At 40.8% G+C, this 17,368-nt stretch overlaps 1 protein-coding gene across 5 annotated transcripts in view; it reads right to left on the bottom strand.

The window, feature by feature from the left end:
• Klhl3 (kelch like family member 3) overlaps nt 1–17,368 on the bottom strand; it is a 107,868-nt gene that overhangs the window by 68,621 nt on the left and 21,879 nt on the right. For 2 of the 5 annotated variants that reach the window (XM_005333208.5, XM_021731611.3), the window contains exons 3-4: nt 13,168–13,274; nt 2,627–2,748 (exon numbers count right to left, since the gene is read on the bottom strand). In XM_005333208.5, coding sequence (XP_005333265.1) covers nt 2,627–2,748; nt 13,168–13,274 — 229 coding nt within the window. Of the gene's footprint in view, nt 1–2,626; nt 2,755–13,167; nt 13,275–17,368 lie in introns of those variants that run through there. The other 3 variants (XM_040272217.2, XM_078048884.1, XM_040272218.2) reach the window with 3 other exon arrangements.

Raw genomic sequence — 17,368 nt, 5'->3', positions numbered from 1 at the left:
ACAAAACCAGCCACAAAGAAGGAGAGGAACCAGCCCCTTCCCCGGTGCCTTCTACAGCATGCTTCCCCTCCACCTAACTATTTAGCAGCTCCTTTAAAGGGCCTTTGCCTCAGAGCAGCAGCTGGCAGCTGGCCTTGGCCTCTGTCCTTGCCAAGCATTCCAGGCACACCCAGAGCAGGAGGTATCCCAAACTATCCTCTGCTTGGGACAATTCCCAGCCACTTCCAGGCCAGATCAGGTTAATCCGTACCTCCCATGCCTTATCATGGTGCCTACACCCTCTCTGACTCTTCCCTTTCAGTCCTCATCAGCCCTAAGGCAGAGGAGAAATCAGGCAAATCCTTCTACACTTATGTGACTCCATGAGCACCTCCACATTTTAGGTAACAATGGCCAACATTTATTGTTTACCATGTGTCAGGCACTGTTCTAAGTGCTTTACCTATATCAATACATTTAATCCTTACACTATAACTATGCCCATATTAGAGATAAAAACACTGAAGCACAGAGAGGTTAAGCACCTTGCTAGGGCCACACAGACAGAAAATGGCAAAGGTAGAATTTGAACACAGGCAGTCTATAACTCACTGACTGTTGTGATTCCTGCTCTGCAGATGAGAAAACTGGATCTGTGAGACAGAGTGTCAGTGGGAGTACTGGAGAAGCTCTGGCAGGAGATAGGCAGCATGAATGCCTTCCCTGGCCAGAGGCCACAGAGCCAGGCCCTCACTTTATAGATGAGGAAACAGACACCCTGCAGGGGGAAAGCACCAGGGCAAGAACCCTCTGTGAACCAGTGCCCAGGCTGAGCTGGGATCCAGGTCACCCTTGCTACTCCAGTCCCACCTCGCCCCTATTTCCACCAGTTGTCTGAGTTCATATCTTCACTTTCCCTCCCCACAAAGTACTTTACAGAGCAGTGATGAAGCCATTTTCTCCTCTGGCTGGGCTGCTGCTTCTCTATCTTAAAATACTCATTTAAGCTAATTTAGAGAGAGTCAGACACCGGGTTAGACCAAAAAACATCACCTTATTACTTTACTACCAATTATTACCTCATTACATTTTACTTATTTATACCTTAGTTATTATTACTTATTACCTTACTACTATTATTACCTTATTGCTATTATTGCCTTATTACCTAAGCAGGCAATAACAATCTAGAGCAGAATGTCTTCTAATTATCCAAATTTGTAAATACTTTATACTCTACAGGGAAAAAGTTATTAAATAATGATGAAAAGAGAAGAAAACGGGTTCTAATCAGATAGCTCTATGACCTCCCCTCTAATCATCTGATACTAAAATTATTTTGCACTTACTGTTACTGGACAAAACTCATTCAGCTCTCTGGACTCTCACTGGACCCAGCATATAACCACTGCACTGCCCATTTTACTCTGGTCAGGAAAGACCAGTAATAAAACAGAGTAGCTGTGCATTCCAGCACGCATAAAATACACTTCCACTAAAAAAGGGAGGGGGAGGATTAAGCCAAATGGATATAGAAATTGTTATCACCCAGAAGATGATCTCAGGGGCCAGAGACAAGGCAGGCTCTGCAAGACTCAATGCATTGCACCTCAGATGCTCTGCTGACCTGCACCCTGACCCCGGTGAGCATGCTTCACCACAAGGAGCTAACATCCAACTCATGCTATAGCCCCAGCTTAAAGCTTATGTCCTGAAACCAACTTTCCAAGATCCCTTCCTCCATCCAAATGCAGCTCCCTGATTCTCTCTCACTGGGGCATGTTCTTTTCCTTCAAAGGACTTATCACAATTTGTGCACAGACATTATTGATGTGCTTCATTGCTGAACACCTTCTTCACCCTTGGACTGCAAACTCCCTAAGGGCAGGCAATAGGATCAGCCCTGTTCACTGCTGATACCACAAGAGCTAAACAAAATGCATGGCAGATAATGGGAACTCAAACATTTGGAATGAACTGAGAGAATAAACAATTTTCAATTCAGCCTCTCAAATACATAGATCTTGGAAAACGGGGTGATATTCTGGAAAAGGGAATTAGGGTTTTTTTTTTTTTGTCACTACAGAGGTTTCAGCCTCAAGTAAATATGAAGTTTTATGCTAAAAAAAAAAAAAAACAGAAAAACCCTTCTTATGAGATGGAAGATGACCTGGAGATAAGAGAGGTCACCTAAGCTTCTGATTCTTCCTTCATGAGATACTGAATCAACATGAATTAAAAATTCTTCACTCCCAAAGGCTGGGATTGTGGCTCAATGTGGCTTGTAGAGTGCTTGCCTAGCACATGTGAGGCACTGGGTTCAATCCTCAGCACCACATACAAATAAATAAACAAAAGTATTGTGTCCAACTACAAAAAAAAAAAAAAAAAAAAAAACACTTTAAAAATTCTTCACTCCCAGAACCCAGAGTTATCCTGGCTTAGTGGTTAAGAACATGGCTGCCCATGCCAGCCAGGCAGGAGTTTAGGGGCCAGCTGGCCCACCTACTGGCCATATGACCCAGGAAGGCACCCAGTCTCTCTGCGGTGTTGATTTCTTCTTCAGTGACCCCTGAGTTGTGAGGGTTAAATGAAACAATGCTAGAAAAAGGCAGGTCCCAAGCATGCAATTCACTGATAGGCTCACCTGCACATTCTCTTCGGTCACCTCAATTTCTGCAGTATAGATGTAATCAATCAGCTTCCTAAGCGTATGCCCATCCACATCCTTGATTTCAATCTTCTTGGCTTTACTCTCAGACATGTCACCTGCAGTTCACAACAAGAACAAAAAGGACACAAATCTGGCACCTATGGTATAGTTAACTTCTAAAAGGCCTCCTGCCTTGTCATGGAAATAGGAAAACAGGGCCTGAGGCAGAGATTATAAGCCACTGATAGGAAGGCCACATAGCCTAGAGTCTCTGACCACCCACAAACCCCATCTTAACCATCCCCTACTTTTAGTGTGAAGGCAAATCAATGTGCAGTAGCTCATTCAACCAATGTTCACTGCAAACTTGTACACATAGGGCCATGAACAAAACCTGCACCTGTGCTCCAAGAGCACAGGTTCTAGTAAGAGATACATAAAAAGATTTATAAAAGAATAAGAACTTGGGGCTGAGGTGGTGGCTCAGTGGTAGAGTGCTTGCTTAGCACATGTGAGGCCCTAGGCTCAATCCTCAGCACCACATAAAAATAAATAAATAAATAAAGGTATTGTGTCCTACAATTAAATTAAAAAAAAAAAGAATAAGAACTCAGCAAAGGTAAGTACAAAGTACCAAAATGACAAGAAAAAAATAACACTTGTTGAGTGCTAATGAAACCCCACTTTAAATTGTTGCCTCCTTCAATCCACATAACCACCTATTGGGCTTATTAATATTATCCCCATTTTACAAGAAAAGAAAATGAGACACAGAAGGGAAGGTAGTTCATCTTGCCCTTGGTCACACATGTAGGAAGGAACCAGGATGGGGTGAACGCCAGGGAGTCTGATTTAAGAGCCCACATTTATAACCACTATGCTAAATCCCAGGAATATGGAGAAAGTGCAACAAACCCCACCTGGGAACTCCAGAGAGGCAGTAGAGGATCACAATTGAGCTGGGCATTAGAGGATGAGCAGGATATGGGCCCCATATGTATACAGGGAAGAAAATACCAGAAGGATATATCTGGGGAATGGTGAGAGGCTGCTGTGGCTGCACACGGGTCATGGTTCGAAGAAGGAAGCTCAAGAGGTGGTTGAGGGCAGGACTTGCAGAACCCTACAGGTTGTGCAAATGAACTTGGACTTCATCCAGAGGCCAGCACCACTGAGAGGTTTTAAACAGGGGAATGACATCAACAGATGGCTATTTCTGAATGAAATTTTGGAAGCAGGGAGGAAGCTGGATCGACCCAGGGAGAACAGTTGGGAGCCCTGATAATAAAACAAGAAATAAAGAATACAGGGCTATGAACGAGGGTTGTAGCAGCAGCAGCACATTCCTGCCTGCACTATAAAGACAGCACTTAGGTTTCCCTAGTGCCAGTTTCCTCCAGCAAGTGCTGATTTCAGAAGGAAACAGAGAGCACATGAAATAAAGGACAACCTGACTGCAAAAAACAAATCATTCAGAAGCCCTAACGTGAGTGGTAAAACAGCCTGGGCAGTTGTTTTCAATCAATGTTTACTGTGGAATTCAAGGAACTGAAGCCAAGAAAATAAAGTACAGTACAGCATGTGGGTTGCAGACACCCACCTCCAAGCTGCTTGGACTGCACACGATTCCTCTGACACAGTTCTAGATCTGAGTGACTGTGGAACAGGGAGGCAAGTGGACAGCAGGAGTGATTTCCAAATCCTGCCCACTGGCTTCACTGCCAGACCAGGAGGACCAGAGACCCTCTCTCTACTTTGTTCTCTCGTCTCTAACTGCTATGGAGACCAGTGAAAAAGGTCCCAGCACAATGAGCCCTGGTGCAGGATGAAGGGGAAACAGGAAAAGATGGTAGATTCCTCCTACACCCATAAGCTAGGTTCGCAATCTCTCAAATTTATGCTGAGACACACAAACAAAAACAAGCATAGACAAAGAAATCAGTGGTTAAATTCTCACTCTCTCTCTCTCTCAACAGCTAATAAGAAGTTCATTAAAGGGCTGGGGTTGTGGCTCAGTGATAGAGCACTCACCTAGCATGTGTGAGGCCCTGGGTTTAATCCTCAGCACCACATAAAAATAAATAGATAAAGGTATTGTGTCCATCTACAACTTAAAAAAAAGTAGTTCATTAAAGAGGGTCCAATTGGTAAATATACTGCAAAAGATAATCAAATAGAGCTAATTCTTGGTTTAAGATCTTAGACTTACAAAATGATACTGAAAAAAGCAGCAGGCTGACTATAAGAACCAAGAGGCTGAGAAGCCCTCCTATAAGAGTGCAACTGGAACCTGGGCTGATTAGTTTTCTGGGGTGGACTTTGTGCTTGGGGGTCAGGTGAGGGGTTTATAACTTTGAGGTAAACAAAGGGAAACTCCTGAAATTGTATAAAATATTTGTATACATACAAAAAAGTATTTTGTTTTTTTCTAAAAGGAAGATGGATCATTTAAAAAAAATTTTTTTAGTTGTACATGGTCTCAATGCCTTTATTTGTTTTTATGTGGTGTTAGGATCAAACCCAGCGCCTCACACTTGCAAGGCAAGTGCTCTACCTCTGAGTTACAACTCCAGCCCAAGACAGATCATTTTTACCAGACTCTTAACAGGTTTTCATACTCCACAAAAGATTAGTACACTGTTTTCTGAACAGTGGGACTTACCTGGACTTTTTCTTGCTTCTTTGCATAACTCTGAAATTTTTCATTTTCTACATTAAGCACCTAAAATTTTAATAAGCTGCCAAAAAAAATGACACCATAAAAGAAAAACTAGGGGTTTGAATGATAGTTATCTTCTAAGAAAGCTCTCTTAGAGTAGAGACTAGTATAGGTCACACAGACTTATAGAATCCAATCTTATTGCTTCTTGTGAATCAGCAAAAACAATTACATCAAATTAAGATTTCAATTTAAACAGGCCCTAAAAATGGGAATAGTTATAGTCACTACTGTGTATCATCCCCTCTACTAAGGGTTCATGCACATTATTTCATTGAATTCTCCCAACAAACCCTGAAAGTGGATGATAATTGCTGCCACTTGACAAATTATAGAACTGGCACTTTAAGATGTATTTACATGTAGACAGTAGGGAGCAGGGCTGGGTTTGGAAGCTGGGCCTAACTCTGTATCCTGAGTCATTTCTAATAAACCCCTCTATAATTTAAATATGACCCTAACCATGACCTTAATAAACATATTCCCAAATTCAAAGCATCATTCCAAATTCTGGAGACAAGATAGCACTTAATATATTTCAAGCAAGAACCTAATGGGCCAGGACCTTGCTAGGCTTATTAGTAAAGATATCCTCAACATGTAATAAAGTGTTTGGCATAAAATAATCACTTCAAAAATTATTGTTGGAGTCAGAGGAAAAAAAAGGAAGAAGGGAGGTTTTCTCTTGACATCTCAAGTCCATGGGCTTCAATACCTCCTGAGGGGTAGAAACCATCAAGGGCTTGATCATTTTTGCTTCTTCACCCACATCTAACAGTTTGACAAAATATTTCTAGAAAAGAGAACATGCATTCCATAAGTTTTTTCCATCTCTAACATTAATACAAGAGCCCTGCACTGCTAGTTCTTCACAAGGGGCCCTAGCAGCTATCTCAGGATCTGAACTTTCAAAGATGTACATCAGCTGCATATCCTTTTGGCACTTGCCATCTTCCACTTGTTGTATGTAAATATACATGTTCTCTAAATCATTTTCTCCAAACAGAACAAGATCCACTCAGGGTAAGACTGGTTCATTCATTCAGCAAGCATATATCAAATGTGCCTCCGTGAGCTAAGCACTATGCTAGGCCCAGAGGACACAAAGATGACCAAGTCCTCACCCTGCCCTCATGAACCTGTCTAGCAGAGAAGAGACAAGTACTCAACAACTACAAAGAGTGTCAAATGCAAGAATAGGAGATTTTGCTTCAAAAGTTCTTCAATAAGGGATTCCTGCATCCTAAAGCTGTGTGCAAAGTGATAAGCACATGGGAGCACATGCCTGCTTTTCTAGGGAGAATCCATTGTTCTCATTGGATTGATTCACACTAGTTAAGAACAACTGCTCTGGAGGAGTGACAATTATTCAGGAGAGAAGTGAGAATGAAGGAAAAGCACTCCTAAGAGAATAGTATATGGAAAGGTCTGGAAATAAGAAAGATCAAGGCCTGCTGGGAGCCATAATAAGTTCAGTCTAGCTGGAGCACAGCTTGCAAAAGGAGGGAGAGTGAAACAAAGCTGGAGACAGAGGCAGGGTCTGGACCAATTGAGGGTCTTGCAGCCCATGCTAAGGAGTTCAGACTTCATCTCAAAGGTAACTAGAAGCCCCTGACAGGTTTTAGGAGGCGAGGGATACATCAGATTGCTATTTGGGGGAGACTACTATAGCTACAATGTGGAAAATGAGTTGGGATGGACAAACAGAAGTGGAAGCAGGTTAAACAATTGGAAGACTGCAGCAGAATATCAAGTAGAAGATGCTATGGCCAGGTCTAAGGGACAGTGTCTTAAACTTCTTTAAATTCTTAGACCCTACCTTAGGGTCCTCCAAGAACCAAAGAGATCCCAGGAGAGCAAATAATTCCATACCTATCAAGATGAATGCTACAGTCACGTATAACTAAAAAGAACCAATTAAAAAAAATTCCACACCTCTATCAGGTACAAGTGTTCAAGTCTTAAGTCCTAGATCCTAGCAAGCATAACATGTGTACAACTGAGATCTTTACAAGTGAAAAATTGCCAAAGAAGAGCAAGAAGGAGGAGGCTCAAATTGAGGAGTAAAAGGAAAAAATATTTTACCATCACAAAAAATTCAAGAAATCTGAAGAAAAAAAATCACTGACTCATCATCTAGGTCACTGGTATAAACTCAATGCTTTTATTAAATAAATGAAGCCCTGAGAATGGGAAAGCAATGGTAGATTGGCTGGCAGGTCTCTCTGAAGAACCAAAGCTAAGCCACCAGGCCCCTACAAAACTGGATGTCCTCAAAGAGAAGAAAAAGGCGCACTCAAGAGTTCTTACATTATGGAATTCTTCCTCATTCCCAATTTGGCTCCTCTGTGCTACAATTTATAATCTTGTATGGTAGGTAGAAAGAAAACAGGCGAACCTTATCTTTTGTACAATGCTCCTTCATGTATGTTAAAATGATATTGAAGTGTCTTCTCCCTAACCCTCATCCATCTATGTCCTAATCTCTGAGTTGCCAACTTGTTTGGATAGAGCTGAGCATTAAGGCCTATGTCAAGTGTTAACCTCACATATGAGAAAGAAATGCTCTGCCCTCTCCTTGTATCCAAGCCAATCCTCCTGCAAATCAGAGGTCTGGACCATTTGACTGCACAAGTCTGACCTCTGTTTCCTGTGAAATAAGGACATTCCCTGCCCTGCCTTATTTTCTGGGCTAAATGAGACAAAGAGAGAAAGTTGGGACAGCAGGATCCTGCAGAGCCATAGTGGTAGGTATCACCTCATCACCCATCTTCCTTGGAATCTCAGACCTCCTCCACCTGCACAGGTCTCTCTGCCCAGCTAGTGGCAGAAGGAAACACCCATGTAGCCACATAAACATTTCATACCAATCTTAAACACCATCAGGATGGTGAGTTTCATAGCTACCCCTTAAATGCATAAGTGCTTTGGAAATGATGAATTGCTCTACAAATAAGAGTAAACTGCATTAAGTACCTATTCTGTGCTGGGTGCCTTAAACCCATTACCTATATTTGCTCTCTAGCTATTATTACTCCAGTCTCACAGATAAGAAAACTGAGGACCAAAGAGGGTGAGTGAGTTCCTTGGTTCAGGGCTGAGAATAGAATTGGAAGCCAGGTCATTGTGGCTCCAAAGCCCTCTCCAAGATAACATGCTATCTCCCAAAGCAAGGTGGCATCAGCACTTTAGTGTAAATCCTTAGCAAAAAGGCCTCTATATCACTTCCTGTTAACATTCATAAAACATTCCTTAGCAAAAGTGACCTCCCATGATGATGTGTATTTTAAGGCTGAGCTCTAAGCTCACACAAGTCTTCCCTAAGCCATCTCAGTCAAACCAGGTGCAACTTAATGGGGAGATGCTGAGGATAAATGACAGTCTCCATTCCTAGGCAATAAAAAGGCCTCTGTGGAACTACAATCCAAATCACTGCTTAAAAAGACATTTCTACATCAAGACAGTGATATGGTAGATACCTTATTATTATCTAATAATAAGTTACATTATTAGATATAACTATTATATTGTATTTCTCAGTCCCCATTCTGAGTTCTCTAAGCTAGAAAAGGATGTCTGACTTTGATGTGATTTTTCAAGGATAGGAAGAAGAAACCCTGCATCATTGTCATTTGTCCAAAGGTGACTGACTCAAGAAGATAGTCACATGGAAGGTGAGGCCATTAGTCATTATTGGAGTACCACATTACTCTGGTACCTCCAGCATTTAATGAAATATTCTGTCCAATGACTCAATAGAGGCAAAGCCCTCAGAAACCAGAGCCTATCTTCTACTTCTACTACCTCCAGGCCCTAAGAAAGGACTCGGCTCCCTGGTTCTCCTTCCCTCTATGCCCTGTTGTCTATGTTAGATTTTGCTGAGTTCCCGCACTGACAAACCACACAATCACCCAGGACACAGGCACAGGCCATGAACTGGGGCCTGGGAGGGTCTGGCAGGCAGAAAGGGTAAAACAAATGTTCTATGGAATAAGTGCATGCTTAGGGGTAACAGAGCCAGGCCCTTGTTGTTCTACTTTGTGAATGACTGGTGTCCACTCAAATTCTAACCCCCTTGCCTCTAAAACCCCAGCACACTCCTGACCTCTTCTCCCTATTTCTACTCATATGTTCAAAGGAATGAGTTGAACATCAGGCTAAATCTAATATAAATTGGATCATGACTCATTGAAATCAATACTGTATATGGTACAAAAAAATCAGAAGAGTGTGGGACATAACACTCCCAGGTCTTCATGTGGGATTAACCCCAAACATCTTTGAGCCTTAATAATGGATGTAAGACCCTGAGCCCCAATATTCTTTAGACCTCAGTTCCTTTAACACCAGAAAATGGGGATGACATGTCAGAGACTCATATGGAGTGCAAATACTATAGTGCATAGAGAGCCCAGAGTAAAAGGCGTGATAAAATAATTGATTAGTCCAGTAGCCGGGTGCAGTGGTACATGCCTGTAATCTCAGCAGCACAGGAGGCTGAGGCAGGAGGATCATGAGTTCAAGCAAACTCAGCAAAACCCTATCTCTAAATAGAATATAAAAAAGGGCTGAAGAGGGCTGGGATTGCAGCCCAGTGGTAGAGCACTTGCTTAGCATGTTTGAGGCACTGAGTTTGATTTTCAGCACTACATATAAATAAATGAAATAAAGGTCCATAATCCAAAAAAAAAGGGGGGGGTGGGAGAGACTAAAGATGTGACTCAGTGATTAAGTACCCATAGGTTCAATCTCTGGTAAAAAAAAAATATATATATATACATATATATATATATATATATATCTCGACTAGCCCATTCTATAGGAAAATTACATCCCCTGGAATGGAGATACTAGATGGGGAGAGTGGAAAAGCTGTAAGTATTCCATACTTACAGGACAAAGGTAGGCAGCATACACACTACCCATGTTATCCTGAAAGGAACATAGGGCAGGTAAGGTGACTGTCTATCTTAGATCTTCTTACACCCTGGCTGGATTTGAACACTCTCTGGAGAGACACTCAGTTTCACCATTTGTATTCCATGTGGACAGGACATGGTCAAGGAGTGTAGAGCTGGTATTTGGAACTGCCACAGGAAATTTGGACAACATGAACTCAAAGGACAAAAAATATACACATAAAAACACCTAAGCCTGACTAAAAGATCAAAATCATACAACTCAGTTGGAATAAAACCATGTGTATTTTCTTTGGGCCCTAAACATGCTGATGGAAATAGATTTAACAAGAGTCAGCTGGGCCTTTTCACAATGAACTTTATGTATTTCAAAGCCAAATCTGATAATTAGAACAGAATTTTGCAATGTTTTTCATATCTATTTAAGCAAAGCCAAGGGGCCTCAAGAATATACAAATCTCATTTAGTGCTGATGGGAGTACAGGCTGGAACAGCTGAAGGGTGACACATCTTACAGCTCTTCAAATATGCATGGCCTTTAACCACGTATTTCCTGTTCTAGGGATCTATTATAAGGAAATAATCAAAATGAAGATTAAGATGCAAGGATGCCCATTAGAGCATTATTTACAATAGGAAAATATTAAAACTATAATTTCCAACAAATGAAGAGATAGATTTTCTATTAGGATACATATGATGGAATCTTACAAAGTCATTGAAATTAGGAATGTAGGTATGATTTCATCAACATGGGAAGATATTCATAATATAATGCCAACTTCAATTAAACATTTTTATTAAGCACATATTGCATGGAAGACTATGGTAGGCAATAAAGTTGCATCAGTTAAGAAGTACAATTCTTGGGCTGGGGATGTGGCTCAAGTGGTAGCACGCTCGCCTGGCATGCGTGTGGCCCGGGTTCGATCCTCAGCACCACATACCAACAAAGATGTTGAGTCCGCCGAGAACTAAAAAATAGATATTAAAAAAAAAAATTCTCTCTCTCTCTTTCTCCTCTCTCTCTCTTTAAAAAAAAAAAAGACAATTCTTAGCCTCATAGAGCTTATAATTGATCAGGGAAATCAGATATTGAGATTAGGAATGATACTAGAGAGTAGTAGTATAAGGTACATTGGAAGTAAGTAACAAAGGGATTTAACCTAGTCTGAGGGGTCATGGAAGGCCCTCCTGAGGAAGGGATGCTTGTGGGGTAATGAAAGACAAATAGGAGCTACATGGGCAAAGAGGCAAGAAAAACACCTCAGAAAATGAATAGTAGTTTTAAAAATTATACCTATCAAAAAAGACATTTCAACTGTACATGTAAAATGAACTTACTTATGTTGAAAAATGATTTGGCATATGTCCATTTTATAAATATAAAATATGAAAGGATTATAAACCATAATCTTACCTAGGAGATGTAATACATATAATTATTTATTTATTTTTACTTTTGCTTGCTAACATTTTCTAATCTTTTCTTGTAATCTACATATGTGGATAGTATTTTCAAGAATGGGCAAATGGATGGATGGGTGGAAGGATGAATGAGCGGATGGAACAATGGATGGTAACCAGACCCAAGGGAAGGACTGAGCTGGGCATTACATGAGACTAGCTTTCTTCTCTTGCAGTCTCCCTTCAATTACTAGAATCCAATACCTGAACCAGAAGCATGTGTTCTCCCAAGCTCTAAAATCACTTTGTCTTTTCTAAGGCATTTCATCTATCCTAGAAACAAGTTCATCAGTCAAAAGCAAAGCCAACACTACAATTCACTGCAATTCCAAACAGGTTTCTCTCAATACCGGACTTTCAAACCACACACACAAAAAAAGAGCTATATTGGCATAGCTATTCGTTAATATTTCACCTAAATAACTGTTGGCGACAAGATAAATTATTTTAGAAAGAGATGGATGAAGAAAAGGGGTAAAAAGGAAATAAAAACCTTGAAACTGAGTTTGTGATCATTCCAAAGAGAGTGTTACACCAGGAAACAGACCAGAGAAATAAAATGCAGAGTGATGGTCACTACATTCAGAGCAGGAAAATGGTTCTTGGAAAACATGAGATAGGTACACCTGACCAAGTCAGAGGGTCCTTTGAGCTCTGATGGCCTCCTTCTATCAGCAGTGATTTATACAGCACTGCATGTATCTGATTCAGGAGAGGTGCTATGAGGAACTACAGATGGGAAGCCTGTGGATTTCAAGAAATTCAGCCCAGAGTTTTAAGTGTAAAATGTGATCCTTTCCTACATGTGCCCAGGAAGCGGATCCCCGGGGAGTTGGCAAAGGTGCTGAAACTATGCTAGATTTTGATCATTCTCATGTCTCAATACCAATCCCCACCATCATTTCTTCAAATCTCTTCCATACCTCTATAAAGGCTAGAGGAGACCCCAGGTGTTTGCCTGGAAGGAAAGGTTAGGGAAGAACAAGATGTGGGTCCAATGATAGAGCACTAGGCCAGGTGTCAAGAATCCAAGTCCCATTCATTCACTGTATGACCTTGGACAAGTCCCTTCCCCTCACTCAGCCTCAGTGTCCCTCATGCAAAATGGGAGACCAGAAGGCCTGGCAATGAACCTAGGAATGCACTGTTAACAAGCTCCCTAATTTTGGTGCATGCTAAAGCTTGAGAACTACTGGACTACACGATTCCACCTCTCTTCCTCGTAGTGGTCAAGGGTCTACATGTCCAGCTGGCTTGGTTGAGACTTTGGTTCCAGAAGTTCTCTATGGTACAAAGCTGAGAAAGGGAAATTCCTCACAGTAAGCTTCACAGCCTTCTCATTCCTCCCTCCCCTTGTGCCACCACCATCAATGTCCTCCCAGGGGGGCAGCAGCCCCACACCATAGGTTACTGTGTGCCCCTCACCATACCTGTGAACATCGCACAGAAGTAGGGACTGCAGGCTGCCAGGACCACACGGTGGGCTTCTATTTCCACATCTTCTGCCACAATCATCACGTCACACAACAGCTGCTTACTGCAAGACACCAGTGAAGGGACAGAATGGGTCACAGCACGAACACCTACCCAATCATACCAGGATATTGTTTTCTCCCACCCAGACTTCACACTGGTTTGCCACATGAGGTAGCCATAGAAAATTGCTCTATCTTGAGTTAAGCAAAGGGATGGGCTCCTTCATTCAAGTATTTGATAAATCTTCCACAAAGAGATATCCAACTACTCTGTGGCTGTAAGTCAGGCTGCTTCATTAATCTTCACTCTCTGTTCCCAATACCATCAGCTCTGACTGAGAATTAGGGGGACAAAGGCTCAGAAAGCAGTGGCAATACCTCAGGCTGCTAGTGAAGGACTGAATGCTGAGGTACACGAGCACACCACCAAGTGTGCCACCAGCAAGACTGAGTGCTAACAACTCCCCGAGGGTTCACCCACATGCAAAACTGTAAGAGGCAAGCCAGACTCTAGCATGTCTCTTCACATCCAGATTTAACACTATAACCAAGAGCCCACTGCCTGCACACACATAACTGAAGACCCTTTGCAAGCTCCAATCACTACAACTGTCAAGGTAAAGCTTTACCCTGCATTTTTCTGGATAAGTGAATGAATAAATGGGAATCAACTCATTCATAGACAGATGGATATTTAAAGATTGACAGGGAGCCATAAGACCCTGTCAAACCAAGAATTTTTCCTTTATCAGCCTTCCAAGTTGTTATCATGTCTGTAATTAATATAATGGATAACATTTATTGAGTTGTATGTGCCAGGAACTGTTCTAAGCATTTTTAACACATATTAGTTCATTTATTCCTCTCTACAACATGATGATATGGGGCTAATTGTTATTTTCCACATAAAAAATGAGGACACTGAGGCCCAGAGAAATTAAGTAACTTTCCCAAGGTCCCACAGAAAGGAGTATAGAAAGTGGAGACAGCATTTTCATGCACATATCTCATCCCTAGAACTCATTCTATGGTACCTAATCCTACTAGTGCCTCTAGTAGATGAAAGCACTACAGATAGGAGGGAAGACCAGGACAACAAACACATCTCAACCATGATTCACTGGTAGTGGTTGTTTAGCACACATATACTGGTACAAAAAAATCTGAAGTCATGTCTGGGTTTTATGTGAGGATGTTGAAACCAGTTAATGAGTCTGCCATGCTTGGCAGATGGAAGAGAAACTACATATTTGCCATCTCAGGTCTAGTACATTAAGCCACTGTCAACTATTAAGACAGGTTCACTTAGAGAATTGTGATCATAAAGCCTGAGACCGCTGGAGCTGCAATGCCCTGAGAGGTCGTGTGGTCTATGAAGCCCAGAGAAGTGAAGAGACGCCTGAGAAGGCCGATTCTCGACTCCAGAAATAGTGCTTTTCCCACTCGACCATGATGCCTCACAAGTGGCTGACACTCAGAATGGGAAAAGACAGAAGACAATGGGCTTCCAACACAACAGGTGTTCAGGAAATGTCCACCACATGGCGTAAAGTACCAGTGGTAGGCTTCTAAGAAGGTAAGACCTGAAGGAACCAAGAGGTAAAACCTAGGAGTTGGGACCTTACCCCACAGTGGGCAGCAGACCTCACACACCAATCTTATCAGAATACATCAGCACAAACAGGAACACAACTGATGCTGCCCCTATGAGAATATGAACAAATAAGCTTGCCACAGCATTCGAACCTGTCTTAGTAGCCCTTAGGACACATATCACAGAAATAAAACGGAGTGGCAGAAAGTCACCTGAGAACAGGCTGTTTTTTAAGTCTGGTCAAAACTATTGTAAAAACCATATACCCAACATGAATAGACAAACCTTGGATACTTTCACTTCTATTAAGGATTTTAGGAGACTTTAGTTACTGCTATTTATAGTTGCTATAGTTACTGCTATTTATGAATAATAATTTTTTTTAGATACCAATATTTTAAAGAGAAACAAAAAAGAGTCAAATTTTCAGTGCTAGAAGCAAACAAACAAATGTCAGAATGAAATTTATTGCAGATATCCAAAAAGGCTGATAATTTGTGAACAAATGAGAAAGAGATAAGAAGGAATGGGGAACAGAGATGATCCAGTTAAATAAATGAAAAAGAGCAGTTCCAACAGGTGGAAAACAAAACTCAAGGCCAAAATAAATCTACCTGGATAAATGGTCAAGAGAAATTTGCCGAAAAGTCAAGGTAAGCTTTTCCTGAAGGTAGGGAAAAGGCAGTACCAAAGCACTACAAGGCTCACAAGTACTTCTGTTTCACTTACCAAAAATCCTATGGATTCCTTTCATTTTTTTCTGAGCTATGATACTACTCCAAAGAACAATCTTAAGGAGAGAAAAGTAGACTATATGCTTTACCATTTGTAGAAAAGTATAGTGTAGCTGTTAGGAAGGTGCTCAGGTATTAGAATCGAACTAACTGAAATTCAAAACTCTGTCTCACTGCTCTCTAGCATAGGAGAGTTAGACCATCTCCAGAGTATCACAGAATTGAGATATATCATAAAAGACATAATGCACAGTGCTAATAGTAAATACTTGGCAAATATTAGTTTATTCTTTTTCTTCTTTATTCCCACAAGGTATTTTCTTTAAGAATAGAAGTTTTGGACATGATAAATGTGAGTTGTCTATTGGGCAACCAAGTGGGGTTATAAAGTAAGCAGATCTGGAGTCCAAAGATGGGAGATGGGTAAGAGGATGAAGGCCAAGCACAGTGAAGTGATGCATGCCTACAGTCCAGGCTACTAAGGAGTCTGAGTCATGAGGATCACAAGTATGAGGACAGCCTGGGCAATAGAGTAAGATCCTGATTCTATTTTTGAAAAAGTATGTGTGTGCACATGTGTTTGCGTGTGTGTTTGTGTGTGTGTGTGTGTGTGTGTGTGTGTGTGTGTGTGTGTATGGAGGGACAGCCAGCAAAAAAGACAATGTAGAACAAGCATAAAGATAACTATACATATCAAAAGAACAGAATTGAGAGTCCAGAAATTGATTTTGATTCTTTTACAAAGGCACCAAGAACTTTAACTGGGAAATGGGCTGGGATAATTGGTTATCAATAGGTAAAAGAATCAAGTTGGATTCCTACCACCTACCATATGTAAGAATTAATTTACGATGATCAAAGACCTAAGTGTTAGAGCTACAATTATAAAGCTCTTAGGAAAAAAACCACAGGAGTAAAGCCCATGATTTCAGGAAAGGCAATGTTTTCTTAAATGACACCAAAAACAATCAACAAAAGAAAAAAAATGACAGACATCTAAATTTAAAACATTTGTACTTTTCAAAGGACACCATCAGGAATACAAAAAGCCAATTCACAAAATGAGAACAACTTTTTACAAATCATCTATCTGATACTGGGGTTTTATCTAGAACACAAAAACCCAACTCTGGGAACTCAATAAAAAACATAAAAATAATCTAATTTTTTTAGGAAATTGAGCAATGGAGCTGAATAGACTTTTCTCAAAATAAGATATAGAAATTGTTCATATGCATGCACATTAACTCATTTTCAAATCATGAGTCACCAAATAAACGCAAATCAAAACAATAATAAGATATCATCTCACACCCACTTGGATGGCTATAATAAAAAAAACAGATAATAATGAGTGTTAAGAGAGGAATTGGAGAAATTAAAATCTTCTTTCACTGCTTATGAAATGGAAATGGTACAGCTGTTTTGGAAAGTAGTCTGGCATTTCCTGCAAAGGTTAAACATAACCATATGACCCCGTAAATCCCTCTCCTAAATATAAACTCCAGAGAAATGAAAACACATATCCACACAGAAACATGTACGTGAATGTCTGAAGAAGAATTATTCAATATTGCCAAAAGTGCTGTGTCTATATAATGAAATATTATTCAGCAATAAAAAGGAATAAGAGCTGAGATATGCTACAACATGGATGAACCCTAAAAATCATTATGCTCAGTGAAAGGAAGGTAAACATAAAAGACTACATGTGGCATGATTCTAAAATAGGTCAATCTATAGAGACAGAAAGTAGACTAGTAATTGCCTGGAGCTAAAGTGGGAAAGGGATGAAGACAGGGGAAGAAGTGGGAGTGGGTAACTACTA

Source organism: Ictidomys tridecemlineatus, chromosome 1 (genome assembly GCF_052094955.1).
Source record: "Ictidomys tridecemlineatus isolate mIctTri1 chromosome 1, mIctTri1.hap1, whole genome shotgun sequence".
Taxonomy (NCBI): Eukaryota; Metazoa; Chordata; class Mammalia; order Rodentia; family Sciuridae; genus Ictidomys; species Ictidomys tridecemlineatus.
This window is presented reverse-complemented; position numbering and strand designations above follow the sequence as displayed.